Here is a 21,804-nt window from a genome sequence, read left to right as displayed (position 1 = left end):
CCTTCAAGATTGTTGGAAGACCATTCCCGGTGACTACCTCTTGAAGCTTATCAAGAGAATGCCAAGAGTGTGCAAAGCAGTCATCAAAGCAAAAGGTGGCTACTTTGAAGAACCTAGAATATAAGACATATTTTCAGTTGTTTCACACTTTTTTGTTAAGTATATAATTCCACATGTGTTAATTCATAGTTTTGATGCCTTCAGTGTGAATGTTCAAATTTCATAGTCATAAAAATACAGAAAAATCTTTAAATGAGAAGGTGTGTCCAAACTTTTGGTATGTACTGTAGCTATGAGTGGTCCTTACACCCATTTGTGCCAACAATCTTTCTGGGTGATCCCTGGCAGATGCAATTTTAGCGGAAAATGCGATAGTGAAATACTAAATATACATTTTTAGATCCTCAGTGGGGTTTTCTTTAACATTAATTATTAATGTTTAAAAGTACGCCATCCAAGGAGATTTGGAGTTCTTGGTAATAATGAGTTTTCTTGCTAACCAGGGACTGAATTACAACTAGCCGTTTGTAGCCATGGGAAAAAGTGTGAATATTATAGAGTAAGGAATAAAGGGGCGAGTGGGTATTATCATTGGCTGTGTTACCTGCAATGTTAATGAATGCATGGGCGCTACACACCGACATTCACTCCCACATACTCAAATGTATTGGGAACATATACACATACTCAGGGTACGTTCACATCTCGCTTCTTGTCTATGTCAAACTACTGTACATATATTACCAAACAGATGTCTGAGAATTTATGAGGCTATTGTGCTTAATATGAACATCCATATAAGAATGACTACATAATCCTTTTTTAGTTTAAGCTCAATCTATGCCCACCTAGCATTATTGACAGCTCCTCAGTGTCCCTCTTCCCTGCTGAGATCTCATACTGCTCAGTACAAGCTGCAGCTGTCAGTCAGGCTGAGTGGGCAGAGACTGGATACATTTGGACTTATGAGCTTTTGTACTCAATAGTTGGGCTCATAAAATGCTCTTTTTATTATCAGGACTATACAGTCATTAAGACATGTATTTTCTCAGTAAGTATGGCAGTTTCCTCACATCTAATAGACATATTGAATATTGTATATAGTTATATTGTGAAATCTGTTGACAGATCTGCTTTACATACAGTATACATACTTACGAAACAGATACTTACAAGGACACATAAATATGCATTCACGTACATACAAATATACAGTAGATATAAAATGTCAGGTTTTTGTCATGTAAACAAATTTATACCAAGAAGAATCATTTCGTAACTTTTTCCACCTTTAACCCCTTCATGACCTTGGGATTTTTCGTTTTTCCGTGTTCATTTTTCGCTCCCCTCCTTTCCAGAGCCATAACTTTTTTATTTTTCCATCATTATGGCCATGTGAGGGCTTATTTTTTGCGGGACGAGTTGTACTTTTGAACGACATCATTGGTTTTACCATGTCGTGTACTAGAAAACAGGAAAAAAACTCCAAGTGCGGTGAAATTGCAAAAAAGTGCAATACCACACTTGTTTTTTGTTTGGCTTTTTTTCTAGGTTCACTAAATGCTAAAACTGACCTGCCATTATGATTCTCCAGGTCATTACGAGTTCATAGACACCAAACATGTCTAGCTTCTCTTTTATCTAAGTGGTGAAAAAGAATTCCAAACTTTGCTAAAAAAAATTGCACCATTTTCCGATACCCGTAGCGTCTCCATTTTTCATGATCTGGGGTCGGGTGAGGGCTTATTTTTTGCATGCTGAGCTGACGTTTTTATTCATACCACTTTTGTGTAGATACGTTCCTTTGATCGCCTGTTATTGCATTTTAATGCAATGTCGGGCGACCAAAAAAACATAATTCTGGCATTTTGAATTTTTTTCTCGCTACGATGTTTAGCGATCAGGTTAATCCTTTTTTTTATTGATAGATCGGGCGATTCTGAATGCGGTGATACCAAATATGTTGAGTGGCGCTCACAGCAAACCGTCATCAGTAGCCATAGAGGTCTCAAGGACCTCTATGGTTAGTCTGCAGAAGCATCGCTGACCCCTGATCATGTGACGGGGGTCGGCAATGCGCTCATTTCCGGCCCGATGGCCGGAAGCACCGATTAAATGCTGCTGTCAGCGTTTGACAGCGGCATTTAGCTAGTTAATAGCGGCGGGTGAATCGCGATTTCACCCGCTGCTATTGCGGGCACATGTCAGCTGTTCAAAACAGCTGACATGTCCTGGCTCACTGCCGGAGCCCGCATCAACGGATGTACTATCCCGTCCAAGGTCAGAAAGGGGTTAATGTCTAATCTGTACAAATCCATTGTGAAACAAACTGAAATTTTCTTCAAGTGGAAAAAGAACAATAAATAACTAAAATACGTGGTTGAACAAATATGCACACCCTTAAACTAATACTATGTCTCCACCCTGCTACACTGTTGGGTATGTGTTTTTCTGGTGATGTGCAGTGTTAGCTTTGCACCAAACATACATTTTTGGATTATGGCCAAAAAGTTCAACCTTGGTCTCATCAGACAATAACACATTTTCCCATATGCTTTTGGCAGACTTGATGTAGGTTTCGGCAAAACACAGCCAGGATGCACATGGAATCATGAGAAGCAATGGAATGACACTGAAAAGGAGAAAATACAGATTAGGTATTAGAAACATTTTTTGACAGTGAGGGTGATCAATGAGTGGAACAGACTACCATGAGAGGTGGTGAGTTTTCCATCAATGGAAGTCTTCAAACAGAGGTTGAATCCTGTCCTACACTGAGCAGGGGGTTGGACACGATGATCCTTCAGGTCCCTTCCAACTCTAGCAATCTATTATTCTATGATTTGATGTTTTTATTTGTAAGAAAAGGCTTCTGTCTTGCCACCCCCCACCCCACAAGACAGAATGTGAAAAATACAAGTGATTGTTATCACATATAGTATACAACCAGTACTCGACAGAAGTTCCTGCAGCTCCTTTATTGTTGCTGTAGGCCTCTTGGCAGTTTCCCGGACTAATTTTCTTCTCGTCTTTCCATCAAATTTTGAGGAACATCCAGTTCAAGGTAATGTCAGTGTTGTGTCGTATTTAAGTCACTTCTTGATGACCATCTTCACAGTGTTCTATGATGTAGATCTAATGTCTTGAAAAACAATTTTGTACCCTTCTGACTTATAACTTTCAATAATGATATCCCTTTGCTGTGTTGTAAGCTGTTTACAGACCATGGCTTTTTCTGTAAAATGTAACTAAGAAAATGTCAGGAAAATCCTACTAGAACAGCAAAACTTTATATGGCGTTAGTCAGAATCCATGTAAATGATGGGAGCTGTGTACCGACCACTATTTTCCATGAGTTTAAATGTGATTAGTTAATTCTGATCACAACCATATCCCCAATTATAAGAGGGTGTTCACACTTATCCAACTACATTTGTTTCTCAATCGATTCATACAGACTATGGGTGACATTAAAGGTGCAAAATGTTTCTTCTTGGTATGTTTTCCTTTAAAATGACAAAAAGCTTAAAATGTAACAGGGGTGCGTAGACTTTATATGCACTATATATTTGACCTGTATTCAGGGACTACAATGCTGACACACACATAGTTACAAATATAGTAATATACACAAACATTTTCAGATGCGCACAGACGCCCATACACATACATGCATATAGTATCGGGCAAGGGCTCACCAGTAACCTTGTCTCTGGGGGCCCGCTGCTTAGCCACATGTAAATATGATGTTATCCAAATTAACCTCTGCTTCTATATACCGGTATATATATATTTATAATATTATTGACTGGATAGTTTGTTAGAAGAATGAGGAGATGCTTTTGTCATAGAAAATGAAATGTATTGGGCCAACTAATGCTAATATTGAGAGGTAAGTGTCTTACCTCTACATGGGGGCCCACCGGAGGATTCACCTGCTCACCCGTGGGCCAGTCCGAGCTTGCATACATACAATACACCCAAAGCTATATTTTCAACATTTCTTGTGTCTTTTCTCCACAGGTGTAACAATCGCACACAGTGTGTTGTTATTGCCGATTCCGAAGCCTTTCCTGACCCCTGTCCAGGGACCTACAAGTACCTGGAAGTCCAGTATGACTGCGTGCCATACAGTGAGTATACGCCATGACACTATCTGGATACACATGTCCATCTGAGTGCATGTCGCACCATATATCTGACCATATATCTGACAACCATACACCATAGGAGGTCACATAGTCAACGTGTGTCAGATCAGTGCAGAAATTTGTCCACATTTACCCTATGTACCGTTTTGATCCCTACACACTAGGCTCCGTAACCAGATGCATCTGTAATGGCCGGGTCTCACTTCCTGACACCAGCTCTCATACCAATGTTAGAATTCGTTAATGTTTTCCGTCCACATCGTGGAGACTCTACACAATATTACCCGATACGTCTGCATTATCATGGAGGAGAGTATCTCGCTGTGCACGACACAAGTCCCAGTGCAAATGGCTGGCAGCACATTGCTATGCAGAGCGCAGCATCTAACAGACAGTGTGGGATCCACGAGAAAGAACACTGCGCTCGGTGACAGATACTGCCCACATATCCCAGTACTCAGGCAACCGGCTGTACTCCACCATGGTTAGCCAAGGGACTGCCATGTCCGCCACCGAATACAAATAAGTCATTCTATTCCTATATCCTCCATTATAGAAAAAACATTTCCAGTTCTTTACCAGTCTCGTTTACAGTAAAACCATCACCTATCAGAAGACTTTTTTTTATCTTTTTCATTATTGGAAATTTATTTTTTACCCCATTGCACCATTCTTTGACGTGTCTCCTATTCTATTTCAGAGTAATGTTCTGTATATCACTATAATTGTCCCCATCCATGACGCTAATGTGTTTCTTCTCCCATGGCTATACTATTTCCTGTATGTTACTGATATGACTTTAAGACTTTTGCTTTTAAATATTTTAATATGAGCACTTACTCAACATGTCACGGTTGGGGACGCTTTTTACCTTAGACATTACTGGAATTATTATCATCTCACATTACGTGGTAAGCTATGGGTAGATTCTCCAGTTTGGTTCCTTTTCCTTATTTCAGGGTCTCATTCCTTATCTATCAGACTAGTAGATGTGTGCTACGTTAGTCAGAGACGGTAAATGTTTGTTAACGAAAGAGCACACAATGAAATTGTGATTCCTGACCAATGGCATGCTGATAGCTGACCTCCAATAACGGAGGCATGCTTACCGCTCAGACCGATAGGCCAAGAAAAATGGCACATTGACAGTCTAGATAAAAGGAAAGTGCTACATTGATAGCTGAGACTGAAGAACAATAGTGAACTGACAGTGTAGATATGAAGCAATAATGCACTGACAGCCTACATCCAAGAACAATAGCACATTAACAACCTAGATCTAGGAACAATGGCACATTGACAACTGAGACATACATCAATTGCAAATTGCAAAATGAAACCGGGTTGAAGAAACAATGGCACATGCTACTAGTCAGGACTCAAGAATGAGGGCACAACGACAACTTAAAGCTCCCATATTCTTTAGATTAAAGTCGACTAAGCCTGCCAATATCGTTGGCCAACAGTCTAATGTATATTTGAGCCTCCCGACTCTCCCCTGACAGATGAAATAGACAGATGAATGTTCAAAGGTCGATCCTCTTGTTTGGCGAGGAGATAGGCCACTGTCAGACTCTCCTGGCAGATCCCACCGTTAGATCAATCTGCGAAAGCACCACTTGTGAAGTTTTACATAAAGAAGAAGAGACACCCAGACACAGCGGAGAGGACAGGACAAAGCTGAAGACCCTACCCAAAAGTCCTGCCCACAGCCCCGTCCCTAAGCACGAAGATATGAATACAAGGAAACTTCAAACAGTGATTAAATGAAATCTACAAAACTAATTTCTGCCCCTCAGGTATCAGTTTAATGAGCATGACAGCGCCAATATGGCCTTGTCTGTACTTTACTTACTAAAATGCTGCTGACAGGTTCTCATTAAGTTTATGTAAGACAATAGATAGTTGTTGGCCAAACAATGGTTTGGACAATCGTTCAGTCCGCAGCTATCTCTCCTGACTCAACCATACATTGGAGCAATTGCTCCGCAGAGCACTCCTACGTTCTCTTTGATTGCCAGACTCCTATGGTAGCGGCTAAATCTGACATGCCCGTTCCTTATCCCCCAACAACATCATCTGTCAGGCTCCCATACACATTAGCCTGCCGATATCAGTGGGTTCAGGCAACATGTGTTAGGCATCAGTTAAGCGGACATAAAGCAGGCACATTGATGGCCATAAACCTAGTGATCAGGCTGGGACATTCAGCAGTAATATGAATGCTAAAATGTGCCCATATTATAACTGTCTGAATGAGCCTTTAATGATATGTGGGTCAGAGCTGACCCATTGGGATGCACTGTTGCATTTTTAATTTTGTGCTTGAAAATAATGACAATGTGCTGTTCCCATTATCTTTTTCACAAAGTCACGATGGCAATGCTACACTGTGTTGAGACCCAATAGCTCCACACATACAGTGTCCTATCAAGCATAACAATATTTACCATATTTTCTGTTGGGAGGCATTCATACACGGTAGGCATTCGACCAAGCCTGCCAATATTAGATGTCAGTCTAGTGTGTAGGAGGGCCTTTAGAATGGTTGCACAGTGACAGCCCAAATCCAAAAAAGGTAGGTTTATAACTGAGGCCAAAGAACAACAGTGCAATGACTACTAAGATATAAGAACAATGGTACACTAACAACTTACATGCAAAAAAATGGCACACACCTGGGATCCAAGAACAATGGCAGATAAATACCTGAGATCCAAAGACAATGGCACATGGACAGCTTAGATTCAAGAACAAAAGCACACAAACAAATTAAAGGGGTTGTCCACTGCTCAGACAACCCCTTCTCGACTAATATATTTCACCATGTAAAATAAAAACAGCCTGTACTCACCTCAGGAAGAAGCTGCTGCTCTCTCATTTCCTCCAGATGTCAGTTTTGCCCGAGAAAAGTGAGAGTGAAGCGGACCATTAGCAGTCTCTGACTGGCTGCAGGGCTCATGTAACATAACAGCATCACAAGAGCCTAAGGAGACCCAGTGCTGACGTTGCTGGAATGGTGCCTGACCTGGAGGTGAGTACAGGCTGTTATTATTTTACATGGTGGAATATAGTAATTCAGAAGGGGTTGTCAAAGTAGTGGACAACCCATTTAAGTCTTCGAACAATTGCATGGTAACAACCTATATGAAACTACAATGACACACTGACAGCCTAAATCCAAATAGGGTAAATTTACAGTTGACGCCAAAGAACAATAGTGAAATAACTACTGAGCTACAACAGCAATGGTACACTGACAAACTAGATCCAAAGACAATAGCACATAAGACATCCGAGATCCAAGAACATGACTTATAGATACCTGAGATCCAAGGACATGGCTTATAGACACCTGAGATCCAAGAACATGACTTATAGATACCCGAGATCCAAGGACATGGCTTATAGACACCTGAGATCCAAGAATATGACTTATAGATATCCGAGATTCAAGGACATAGCTTATAGACACCCGAGATCCAATAACATGACTTATAGATTCCCGAGATCCAAGGACATGGCTTATAGACACCCGAGATCCAAGAACATGACCTATAAATACCCGAGATCCAAGGACATGGCTTATAGACACCCGAGATCCAAGAACATGTCTTATAGACACCCGAGATCCAAGGACATGGCTTATAGACACCCAAGATCCAAGAACATGGCTTAAAGACACCCGAGATCCAAGAACATGGCTTATAGATACCCGAGATCCAAGGACATGGCTTATAGACACCCGAGATCCAAGAACATGACTTATAGATACCCGAGATCCAAGGACATGGCTTATAGACACCCGAGATCCAAGAACATGACTTATAGATACCCGAGATCCAAGGACATGGCTTATAGACACCCGAGATCCAAGAACATGACTTATAGATACCCGAGATCCAAGGACATGGCTTATAGACACCCGAGATCCAAGAACATGGCTTAAAGACACCCGAGATCCAAGAACATGGCTTATAGATACCCGAGATCCAAGGACATGGCTTATTGATACCTGACATCCAAGAACAATGGCACATAGATGTCTGAGATGCAAGAAAAATGGTACATGCAGTTGTGTGAAAAAGTGTTTGCCCCTTCTTGATTTCCTATTTTTGTGTTTGTTTGTCTCACTTAAATGTTTCAGATCACCAAACAAAATTAAACATTAGACAAAGGTAACACACGTAAACACAAAATTCAGTTTTTAAATGAAGGTCTTTATTATTAAGAGAAAAAAAAAAATCCAAACCTACAGGGCCCTGTGTGAAAAAGTGATTGCCCCTAAATCTATTAACTGGTTGGTCCACCCTTAGCAGCAACAACTGCAAGTGTTTGCCATAACTGGCAATGAGTCTTTTACAACGCTATGGAGGAATTTTGGCCCACACATGTTTACCTACTTTTTCACACTACTGTAGATGTCTGAGATCCAAGAACAATGACAGAAAAATCCCTGAGATCCTACTAGAATATTGTCACAGAGATAACCAAGATCCAAGACAATAGCACATAGATAGCCGAAATCCAAAGACAATGTCACCTGGATACCTAAGATCCAAAACAGTTGCACATAGACAACTGAAATACAAGGACAATTGCACGTACATACCTTTGATCCTAGGAAAATAGCCCCTGGATTTCTGAGATCCAAGAACAATTACACATATCTGACATCCAATAACAAGGCAGATGGATAGCTGATGTTACTTTGACTTCTTAGATGCAAAACAATGACAGAGGAAGCAGAGATCAGACACACAGACAAACTGGATCCAAGGACAATAACATGTTAAAAGCCCTAATGAAAAAAAATGTAAAAAAATATAGTTGAGACCCAAGAACAATAATGCACTGATTTCTAAAATCCAAGAACAATGGTACACTGACAACAAAGAAGCATGAGCAATGCCACAAGGACAGCTGATGTTACATGTGCCCAGACACTATCATATTAACAACCTGCATGCAAAAACAATGGCACACTTACAGCTGAGATTCAAGAACAATAGAAAAATAAAAGGCCCAGATCCAAGAACAATGGTGCAATAACAGCTGATATCTAAGAACAATAGTAATTTGACAACCTAGATGCAACAACAATGGTACACTGATAGCTGAGATCCAAGAACAATGGTGCATTGACAGTGGAAATCCAAGAACAATGGTACACTAACAGCTGAGATCCAAAAACAATGAAACACTGACAGCTGAGATCCAAGGACAATGGCAAATATATAAATGATGTTTAATGGAGAACCTAGATTAAAGAACACTGGCACATTAACAACTTAGGTGCAAGGTCAATGACACAAAGATAGCTGAGATAATAGGGAAAATGCTACACTGTCAGATCAGATTAAAAAACAATGGAAAAATTAAAACCGAAATCCAAAAACAATGGAACATTTACAGCCTAAATTCTCCCAATATAGTATTACTTAAAACTGAGATTCAATATCAATAGTGCACTGACCTCTGAGGTCCAAGAGCAGCAGTAGATTGTAATAATTATAGGGGATAACTCAGGAGACTCTTTGCGTGGAACAAGACAACTGCAGGACACAGTTTTATAAGTGGTAAAGTCTATATTATCACACGGTGATTCAAACAGGTGCAGAGAGAAACTCAAGTCCACAACACTTGGTGTAAATATTAAATGCAGCTTAGCAGTCTATAGGAAACTTCAGAGGAAAATGCAATCAAGCAGAAAGTCTATGAAGCACAGTTATTCTTGAGGATACTTGACATGAATAAATCCTTGTCTTAGTCCAAACACAGATAGATAAGCTTATAAGGCAGTTCAAATCATATCTTAGCTCAACCAGGGAGGCCTGGTTAATATTCTCAGGTTTTTACAGAGCATAAACAGCTTACATGTCCAGCAAATGCTGATGGAAGTAAACACGAGCAGCAGATGAAGGAGGAGTACTGGAAACCGATGTATGCAGCAGAAACTCAGAGCAGAGTAGCAGGATCACCACACAGGTTCACAGGAGCAGGTATATAGCCAGGGAGTAATCAGAGGTAAGGAGCTGGATGCAAGGCAGAATACTCTAGCACAGACTGAAGGCTGGGGTGGAGTTTTATAGCAGGAAGACACAGTGCACATGAGACCGAAGATGCCATCTTGGAAAAGGGCAGTAATGCGCAAAAGGTAAAAAATGTTCAGAGTCCTGACATAGACTTAGAATCCAGTTGCAAAAACAATGCCATATTGATAGCTGAGATAGAAAAACAATGGCACATTGAAGGCCCAGATCCAGCAACAATGGCCCAATGATAATTCTGGATATAAGGACAATGCTACATTGACAAACTGGATCCACGAACACTTGTACACTGACAAACTGAATCTAATCACAACGGTACACTGATAAACTGGATCCAAGAGCAATAGTATCCTAACAACCTGGATCCAAGAGCAATGGTATCCTAACAACCTGGATCCAAGAGCAATGGTATCCTGACAACCTGAATCCAAGAGCAATGATATCCTAACAAATTGGATCCAAGAGCAATGGTATCCTGACAAACTGGATCCAAGAGCAATGGTAGCCTGACAAACTGGATCCAAGAGCAATGTTATCCTGACAAACTAGATCCAAGAGCAATGCTATCCTGACAAACAGTATCCAAGAGCAATGTTATCCTGACAAACTGGATCCAAGAGCAATGGTATCCTGATAAACTGGATTCAAGCGCAGAGGTATTCTGACAAAATAAATCCAAGAGCAATGGTATCCTGATAAACTAGATCCAAGAGCAAAGGTATTCTGACAAAATGGATCGAAGAGCAATGATATCCTGACAAAATGGATCCAAGAGCAATGGTATCCTGACAAACTGGATCCAAGAGCAATGGTAGCCTGACAAACTGGATCTAAGAGCAATGGTCTCCTGACAAACGGGATCCAAGAGCAATGTTATCCTGACAAACAGTATCCAAGAGCAATGTTATCCTGACAAACTGGATCCAAGAGCAATGGTATCCTGACAAACTGGATCCAAGAGCAATGGTAGCCTGACAAACTGGATCTAAGAGCAATGGTCTCCTGACAAACGGGATCCAAGAGCAATGTTATCCTGACAAACAGTATCCAAGAGCAATGTTATCCTGACAAACTGGATCCAAGAGCAATGGTATCCTGACAAACTGGATCCAAGAGCAATGGTATCCTGACAAACTGGATCTAAGAGCAATGGTATCCTGACAAACGGGATCCAAGAGCAATGGTATCCTAACAACCTGGATCCAAAAGCAATCGTATCCTGACAACCTGAATCCAAGAGCAATGATATCCTAAGAAATTAGATCCAAGAGCAATGGTGTCCTGACAAACTGGATCCAAGAGCAATGGTATCCTGACAAACTGGATCTAAGAGCAATGGTATCCTTACAATCTGGATCCAAGAGCAATGGTATCCTGACAAACTGGATCTAAGAGCAATGGTAGGCTGACAAACTGGATCTAAGAGCAATGGTATCCTTACAATCTGGATCCAAGAGCAATGGTATCCTGACAAACTGGATCTAAGAGCAATGGTAGGCTGACAAACTGGATCTAAGAGCAATGGTAGGCTGACAAACTGTATCTAAGAGCAAAGGTATCCTGTCAAATGGGATCCAAGAGCAATGGTATCCTAACAACCCGGATCCAAAGCCAATGGTATCCTGACAACCTGAATCCAAGAGCAATGATATCCTAACAAATTGGATCCAAGAGCAATGGTGTCCTGACAAACTGGATCCAAGAGCAATGGTATCCAGACAAACTGGATCCAAGAGCAATGGTATCCTGACAAACTGGATCCAAAAGCAATGGTATCCTGATAAACTGGATCCAAGCGCAGAGGTATTCTGACAAAATAAATCCAAAAGCAATGGTATCCTGATGAATCCTGATGAACTGGATCCAAGAGCAAAGGTATTCTGACAAAATGGACCAAAGAGCAATGATATCCTGACAAAATGGATCCAAGAGCAATGGTATCCTGACAAACTGGATCCAAGAGCAATGGTAGCCTGACAAACTGGATCCAAGAGCAATAGTTTCCTGATAAACAGTATTCAAGAGCAATGTTATCCTGACAAACTGGATCCAAGAGCAATGGTATCCTGACAAACTGGATCCAAGAGCAATGGTATCCTGACAAACTGGATCCAAAAGCACTAATAGCCTGACAAACTGGATCTAAAAGCAATGGTATCTTAACAAAAGGGATCCAAGAGCAATGTTATCCTGACAAACAGTATCTAAGAGCAATGTTATCCTGACAAACTGGATCCAAGAGCAATGGTATCCTGACAAACTGGATCCAAGAGCAATGGTAGCCTGACAAACTGGATCTAAGAGCAATGGTATCCTGACAAACGGGATCCAAGAGCCATGTTATCCTGACAAACAGTATCCAAGAGCAATGTTATCCTGACAAACTGGATCCAAGAGCAATGTTATCCTGTCAAAATGAATCCAAGAGCAATGATATCCTGACAAACTGGATCCAAGAGCAATGGTATCCTGACAAACTGGATCCAAGAGCAATGGTATCCTGACAAACTGGATCCAAAAGCACTAATAGCCTGACAAACTGGATCTAAGAGCAATGGTATCTTGACAAAAGGGATCCAAGAGCAATGTTATCCTGACAAACAGTATCCAAGAGCAATGTTATCCTGACAAACTGGATCCAAGAGCAATGGTATCCTGACAAACTGGATCCAAGAGCAATGGTAGCCTGACAAACTGGATCTAAGAGCAATGGTATCCTGACAAACGGGATCCAAGAGCAATGTTATCCTGACAAACAGTATCCAAGAGCAATTTTATCCTGACAAACTGGATCCAAGAGCAATGGTATCCTGACAAACTGCATCCAAGAGCAATGTTATCCTGTCAAAATGAATCCAAGAGCAATGATATCCTGACAAAATGGATCCAAGAGCAATGGTAGCCTGACAAACTGGATCCAAGAGCAATGGTTTCCTGATAAACAGTATTCAAGAGCAATGTTATCCTGACAAACTGGATCCAAGAGGAATGGTATCCTGACAAACCGGATCCAAGAGCAATGGTATCCTGACAAACTGGATCCAAGAGCACTAATAGCCTGACAAACTGGATCTAAGAGCAATGGTAGCCTGACAAACTGGATCCAAGAGCAATGGTAGCCTGACAAACTGGATCCAAGAGCAATGGTATCCTGACAAACTGGATCCAAGAGCAATGTTATCCTGACAAACTGGATCCAAGAGCAATGGTAGCCTGACAAACTGGATCCAAGAGCAATGGTATCCTGACAAACGGGATCCAAGAGCAATGTTATCCTGACAAAATGGATCCAAGAGCAATGGTATCCTGTCAAAATGGATCCAAGAGCAATGTTATCCTGACAAACTGGATCCAAGAGCAATGTTATCCTGTCAAAATGGATCCAAGAGCAATGGTATCCTGACAAACTGGATCCAAGAGCAATGTTATCCTGACAAAATGGATCCAAGAGCAATGGTATCCTGACAAACTGGATCCAAGAGCAATGGTATCCTGACAAACTGGATCCAAGAGCAATGGTAGCCTGACAAACTGGATCTAAGAGCAATGGTATCCTGACAAACGGGATCCAAGAGCAATGTTATCCTGACAAACTGGATCCAAGAGCAATGTTATCCTGTCAAAATGGATCCAAGAGCAATGGTATCCTGACAAACTGGATCCAAAAGCACTGGTATTCTGACAAACAGTATCCAAGAGCAATGGTATCCTGACAAACGGGATCCAAGAGCAATGGTATCCTGACAAACTGGATCCAAGAATAATGGCAAATCATTTCAAACAGATAACATCTGACAGTCACCACAGAGTTCCTTAAAATATCATAACTGATCAGAAATACAAGTTTTTGAGTAGTTCCCTTCTTTAATTCTGAAAATATTTCAGCTGAAAACTAACACTGTACTAGAAGGATGTTTTTTGGTTGTATTCAAAATGATGGCTTCTGTACTCAAAATGGTGGAGGAGTAGAGATAGAGAAGCATACATCCTGGATGCATTCAAATCTAAATGTGTCCATACCCTTAAGGTCGAAATCAGACGTCATTTTTATCAAATCCGTGAAAAAAACGGGTTTTCATCAGCGTTTTGGATCAGATTTGCATCAGTGTTTGCTCCTTGTGTCAATGGTTCACCAGTGATTTTGTCGTACGGGATAAAAATAAAAAATTGCAAAGCGCTTTTACCTATTACAATGTTAAAATGAACAGCACGTGGATGGCAATTGTGTGCTGTCCCTAATTTTCACAGTGCCATAGTGGGTGATTTTTTTTATCCTTCACATATCTTCGTGATGTTTTTGCTGATGCATGGTCCCCAAAAATACTAGGAAATATGACCAGTGCCATACAGTATAATATGTACGGGGTACGTGTTCTGTCCCTGAAAAGTACAGAAAGAACACATATGTGAAAAAAGAACTTCTGAATGAGACCTAAGAAGAACTTTGATCGAATCTCCCATTTTCAACTGGATCGTCTGAGCATCTAATGTATAATGAGATGTCTTGACTCTCCACCCTTGGCAGATATCAAGAGAAGAAGAGTTGGACTCGGGCACATTGGATTCTAACATGTCTGCTCATTTTGTTCTCACTATAGAATAGCCACTTCTCTAAGTGGCTTACTCCTGTCTCTTCATCAGGAATACATGGACTATTAGGTATGAAGATTTAAAGATTTACATCTATTTAGGCTTGAGAAGAGACGTCTAAGAGGAGCATGACGCAACCTCCGATCCTCACAAGATCTCCTTCTCTACTCCCCTCTTATCTCCTCTTCCCACAATCGTATACAAGATTTCTCTCGCGTATCACCCCTACTCTGGAACCCTCTACCACAACACATCAGACTCTCGCCCACCATCGAAACCTTCAAAAAGAATCTGAAGACTCACCTCTTCCGACAAGCCTACAACCTGCAGTAACCACCAATCGACCAAACCGCTGCATGACCAGCTCTACCCTCACCTACTGTATTCTCACCCATCCCTTGTAGATTGTGAGCCTTCCCAGGCAGGGTCCTCTCTCCTACTGTACCAGTTATGACTTGTATTGTTCAAGATTATTGTACTTGTTTTTATTATGTATACCCCTCCTCACTTGTAAAGCGCCATGGAATAAATGGCGCTATAACAATAAATAAATAATAATAATAATAATAATAATAATAATGAATAACTTTTACAAGTATATAAATGGCCCGTACAAAAAATATGGTGAAAAGCTGTTTCATGTGAAACTTCCTCAAAAGACAAGAGGAAATTCTCTCCACCTAGATAAAGAAAGGTTCAATCTGCAGGGGAGACAAGGCTTCTTTACCTTGAGAACTTAATATTAATCTGTGGAATAGATGAACTCAGGAGCTGGTAACAGTGGGAACCATCCACATTTTTTAAAAAAAGCTTACATGCTTTTCTAGAAGAAAACAACAGAACTATGTACATAGATGTGCAAAATTATTCTGAATGTTGATCCATAATGTTAAAACACAGAGACACCACAGATCACTAGAAATATTCCTATGTGCTCAAAATAATAATAATAATATCAACTAATCACGGTGCTCAATGTAAGTTGGTGACAACCACCACCAAGTAGGAAGAAAAACCCAATCAACCACTCTATGGATAGCCAGAAAGAAACCCCAAGCAAGGAATTATATCAAATAATGCCTTTATTTTATACTGCTTGTGGCAACAATTTTAAAACCATTAAAATATAAAAACAATCAATCTGTACGCATAACAGGACATATGAAATATTTCATGACATCATAATGGCAGACCCAGTAACCAAATAGTAAGTCCCTTGATAGAAAACAAGGTGAAATTCAATGTGGCTACTAAAAAAATTGATAAAAAAATATATATATCTCATAAAAAAATGTGTGCAGTACACCAAAAATGTAAATAACCACTCCAGAATCAATTATATAAAGTGCATTGTGCTAAAGATCAATTGCATATATCCACTCCAAGGCCAATTATGCTAAGTGCACTGTGCTAAGAATCAAGCAGGCCATGTGTATACATATACCAAAAAGTGCTATGTGCTGGAAGGGACTCAAAAAAATTACAGGTGTATACCTTTAAGGGTCGCCTCGTCTTGTGATGGCGCACCCCGACGCGCGTTTTGGATGATCTCCTTCGTCAGGGAATTTCACCTTGTTTTCTATTAAGGGACTTACTATTTGGTTACTGGGTCTGCCATTATGATGTCATTAAATATTTCATATGTCCTGTTATGCGTACAGATTAATTGTTTTTATATTTTATTGGTTTTAAAATTGTTGCCACAAGGAGTATAAAATAAAGGCATTCTTTGATATAATTCCTTGCTTGGGGTTTCTTTCTGGCTATCCATAGAGTGGTTGATTGGGTTTTTCTGAATGTTGATCCAGTAGATCGACACTTGGGATCAGGAGTGAAAAATTAGCTTTTCTACGGCACATTGGTTCATGCATTATGGTTGTACCTGGTACCCCTTCCCTTTGTCATCTCCAATCCCTCAGTTGAGCGTGATAGATATGTGACCTTTTACAAAACCCAGCCGATCATGTCTTTGTAAGGTGTAGTCAAGAAAGATAGCTGATTGGAAATGAGTGATCATGTGTGGCACTCTAAAGAATGTTGTAGGGTCCCACAAGCGTATGTTCTCTCATGCGAGAGAATCAGGTTGATTATGCAAATCACAGTCTGATCGAACTCTGATCAGAGTTTGATCCGAGGTTCAGCATAGTGTGATCCAATTCTCTTAGATGAGGAGAAGACAAACAAAACATTTTCTCCATCTTCTTCATTCTATTAGTCCATGGAAATCGGAGTGTAGTCAGATGTCATCCGACCGCAGTCCAATTTTTCCACAGATTCATTGACTTACATAGCCGAGTGCAATCCAAATGTCAGATCAAACTCGGGCATGGTGCAATTTTTTCCCTGTACCAAATCTCACCAAGGAAAAAATCGAACATGTGCATGGCCCCATAGAATAACACCGTTCCTGTTTTGTCAGATCACACTCGGACACAGTCTGCATTAGCCCTTAGAGTGTTAATTGAATTTTGCTCACATCTGGGTGGTTCCTATCTCTTGGTTCACTCTTTTTACATTGCAAATTAATTATACATAGATTCCCCAACTACTAAATCATTAGCTTCTTTAAAGAACACGTTCATAATTTATCATCTTAGAAATCCATTTTCATTTATTTTTTTCACCTATTGTTACTCTCTGTGTCATGTATCCATCGAGAGTATTCCTTTGGACCTATCTGTCACCTAAGCCCAGTTTTATGATTGTTTGGCCACTGATCGGCACTGTTTGGTGTGTGCTGGTGACTACAGACCGGCGCAGAACATACATGGTAGCCCTCTCCTAATATGGAGACCTATACCATCACATTTCAGGAAAAGCTTCACATGCATATGCAGCGCCCCCACTGCCGCAGGGCCGAGGGGTACCCGGTACCGGGCCTCTGAGTCTCTGCTCTGGGGTTGTCACGGTGGCTAGGCCCGGTCCGTGACCCTGCTGAGGGGCGCTCCAAATAAATACTAGGTGTTGGTAGTGCGGTGTAGTGCCGGTCGCAGTTAATAACGAGGACACCAGGTTGCAGTCTCTTTACCTCTTTACTGAAGGTCTCAAAGTCCTCAATCCGGAATATGGTTAACCAGGCTGCGCAAGTCCGGCCGGTCCAATGGCACCTCCAGAGTTCCCTTTGCAGGTGGAAATCTGTGCCTTCCTACTAGCGCTATGTGTTGTGGTCCTCCCCTGCTGAGCTTACGGGATAGTCCCCACAACTGTTGTGTCTGTTTCTCGTGTTCCCTCACAACTCGATTAGATGATCTTCTGCTAATCCTCTGTCCCTCCCTGGTGTTTATGGTAGGACGCACCCGTATGACGGGTAGGCTCGGAGCTCTTCCGGGACTCTAGAGTCGCCCCTCTCCAAAGGTTGCCCCCTATGTCTGCATAGGTGATTTAAGTGAGACAGCCCGCCTGTGACTGACTGTCCTGCCGTTGGTTTGAAGTATGGCTTAGAGCTCTGTACCTCCTCGGCGTTCCGGCCGCCGGTTGTTTGCACCTCAGTAGGATGTTGCCTCGATCTTACAGCACGACTCCTACTGGTATTCTCCTTCTTGCTTTGATCTCGTTTCTCACTCAGCACAATAAATCTCGCTTCTTGTCCTTTCTTAGGGCACCGCCGCTATGAAGTGCAGGCGCGGTCCCGTAGCTTTCTCTCTGTCTGCCAGGCCTCTGTCAGGATCCCACCCCTGACAGGGACCCTACCGAATCTTCCCCTACAACACCCTCTGCCACAAGGTGTTGCCTGGTTCCAACCCAGTCAGCGTTCTCCCTAACTTCCTGCCTAACCCCCAGTTTTACCAGACTGTGAGGAGTGGCCTAATGAATAGTACCCTTAGCTCCCCCTGGAGGCCAGACTGTGAAATGTATTGGTGTCTGTGATACCTGGTCAGATGAACTCCTTCAGTGCCATCAGACGTACCATAGCCCCCCTTAGTGGCGGAGCCACAGTACTGCAACGACCAGGACTCTGGGGCGCTGCACTCCCCCCCGGTTAAATCCAGTACTCCTGGACTGGGAAGAAAACAACAATACATGTCAGCAAAAAGACATACAATTTTGAAAATGCAAGTACAAGTCAACTTTTTAACAGAGCTTCCCTTTATGGGAGGTGAGGACACTTGAACGTTACAAACATGGTTAAATACTTTTTAAATAACTTTACTATAAATAACTTTTCTTACCCAACCGGGTATTCTACTAAGTGCAAAATTTTGAACAATAATTTAACATTGCCTTTAAGGACGTACTCGATAAATCCACTAAAGACCTTCTTATATCACATATAAGGCTAATTAACTTTTATGCATTCTCCTTCTTTAAATCTGCAGGACCGCCTGTCCTAACCGCTCCAGACCTACTGCCTCTCCTTTCTGTTACAGGACCGCTCCTTTCCGTCCGAGCCTACTGTCCCTCCACTACTATACACAGTATAGAACATATCATTTTTCTTTCAGTTTAAGAGCACTGAGCCATCTCTATATGGCTCCTAGGAGGACTCACTACTAACCCCTACGGGTTCACTTCCTGTCCTCATTCCTCTATTAACATTATTGAATATTTCTTACAATCAACTAATTGGTTACATTTAACTTTCACATATCAACATCATCAATACTTTCTTTTCAGGACATTATTGCCATTCAACCATCTTAAGGCAACACTGTTCATAAGTGCAGGATGTGAACAGCCCCTTTAAGAGGGGACCAAGTCTCTATGAGGTAGTGCAACTTCTCAAACTGCAAGTCCGTATGCAGCAAGGACTCCAGTGCAGGTTCCAAGAACCGTATCTTCGCAAAGAGTCCGTCTTTTAAGTAAAACCAGTAGAGAGCACCTTTAAGAAGGTGCAAACTATATACAAGGAGTTTGTATCATGCATTGTTCATGATTCAGCAGTTCTGGATAACTTGTGCAAAAAAGTAGAAAACAAACAAAAAGCAATAGGGATCCCGGGTAAACGAAGGGATCCCTTTAAGAATAACCCTAGTCGGGTTTAAAGCAGCAAAAAGCAGGGAAACAAGCAGTTAACTATTTACATAACCATGGCATCGAGGTTTACTCTCGCTCTGGCGGCCGTAGCTCCGCATAGACCTCGCTCGGCAAGGTGATCGGCGAGATCGGGGCCTTTAAGAAGTGCTCCATACCCGGGGCCTGATCCCAGGGTGTAAGGCGCTGGAGTCTATAGGTCCCAGGGAGAGGGGGTGCCGCGACGGGGCCTATCAGCAGGTCCTCTGCTGGCGGGGCAGGGTCGTTCTTCATACCTGCTTCAGATGCGGTCCCTCCGATGCCGATCTGCTCCGTCTCCTGTTGTGATTTTGCTTTTTGCTCCCTCTAGTGGTCATTAGTGATTTGACTCTGGAGCGTCTGTCTTTTTCTATATCCTCACCTGGGCCGTTAGTTCAGGGGCGTTGCTATATAAGCTCCCTGGACCTTCAGTTCAATGCCTGGCATCGTTGAAATCAGAGCTAATCTGTTGTGCTCTTGTCCTCTGATCCTGGTTCCTGTTTTTCAAGCTAAGTCTGCTTCTTTGCTTTTTGCTTTTGTTTTGTTTGGTATTTTTGTCCAGCTTGTTCCTATCTGTATCCTGACCTTTGCTGGAAGCTCTAGGGGGCTGGTGTTCTCCCCCCGGACCGTTAGACGGTTCGGGGGTTCTTGAATCTCCAGCGTGGATTTTTATAGGGTTTTTGTTGACCAGATAAGTTATCTTGCTATATTCTGCTATTAGTAAGCTGGCCTCTCTTTGCTGAACCTGGTTCATTTCTGTGTTTGTCATTTCCTCTTACCTCACCGTTATTATTTGTGGGGGGCTTGTATCTTGCTTTGGGGTCCCTTTCTCTGGAGGCAAGAGAGGTCTTTGTTTTCTTCTCCTAGGGGTAGTTAGATTCTCCGGCTGGCGCGAGTCATCTAGCGATCACCGTAGGCATGATCCCCGGCTACTTCTAGTGTTGGCGTTAGGAGTAGCTATTTGGTCAACCCAGTTACCACAGCCCTATGAGCTGGATTTTTGTATCTTGCAGACTTACACGTTCCTCTGAGACCCTGTCCACTGGGGTCATAACAGTATGCCAGGCCCGTATTAAATGTTTAATGCATTGCAGAAGTGGGATTATAAGAAAGAAAATTTTGAGATTTTTTTTTCCCTCTCTCATTTTTTTTTTTTCTTTTCCCCTTTACCTCAGAGTGGCTTAAGCTTGCTGCAGACATGAATGTCCAGACCTTGATTACAAGTGTGGACCAGCTTGCCGCTCGTGTGCAGGGTATACAAGATTATGTTACCAGAAATCCTAGGTCTGAACCCAAGATTCCGATTCCTGAACTGTTTTCAGGAGACCGATTTAAGTTTAGGAATTTCAGGAATAATTGTAAATTATTTTTGTCCCTGAAACCTTGTTCGTCTGGAGACTCTGCTCAACAAGTAAAAATTGTTATTTCATTCTTACGGGGTGACCCTCAGGATTGGGCTTTTTCGTTGGCGCCAGGAGATCCGGCATTGGCTGATATTGATGCGTTTTTTCTGGCGCTCGGTTTACTTTATGAGGAACCCAATCTTGAGATTCAGGCAGAGAAAGCCTTGCTGGCTATGTCTCAGGGCCAGGACGAGGCTGAGGTGTATTGCCAAAAATTTCGGAAATGGTCCGTGCTGACACATTGGAACGAGTGTGCACTGGCCGCTAATTTTAGAAATGGCCTTTCTGAGGCCATTAAGAATGTTATGGTGGGTTTTCCCATTCCCACAGGTCTGAATGATACCATGTCCCTGGCTATTCAAATTGACCGGCGGTTGCGGGAGCGCAAAACCGCAAATTCCCTCATGTTGTTGTCTGAACAGACACCTGATGTGATGCAATGTGATAGAAAAACCGCAAATTCCCTCATGGTGTTGTCTGAACGGACACCTGATTTGATGCAATGTGATAGAATCCTGACTAGAAATGAGAGGAAAATTCATAGACGCCGGAATGGCTTGTGCTACTACTGTGGTGATTCTACACATGTTATCTCAGCATGCTCTAAACGTATATCTA

The 21,804-nt window shown here is 41.8% G+C and overlaps 1 protein-coding gene across 2 annotated transcripts in view; it reads left to right on the top strand.

Moving 5' to 3' along the window:
• ADGRL1 (adhesion G protein-coupled receptor L1) overlaps positions 1–21,804 on the top strand; it is a 526,256-nt gene that overhangs the window by 375,290 nt on the left and 129,162 nt on the right. For both annotated transcript variants that reach the window (XM_077262603.1, XM_077262602.1), the window contains exon 4: positions 4,024–4,133. In XM_077262603.1, the coding sequence (XP_077118718.1) occupies positions 4,024–4,133 (110 nt within the window). The remainder of the gene's footprint in view (positions 1–4,023; positions 4,134–21,804) is intronic.

Source organism: Ranitomeya variabilis, chromosome 5 (genome assembly GCF_051348905.1).
Source record: "Ranitomeya variabilis isolate aRanVar5 chromosome 5, aRanVar5.hap1, whole genome shotgun sequence".
Classification (NCBI taxonomy): domain Eukaryota; kingdom Metazoa; phylum Chordata; class Amphibia; order Anura; family Dendrobatidae; genus Ranitomeya; species Ranitomeya variabilis.
This window is presented reverse-complemented; position numbering and strand designations above follow the sequence as displayed.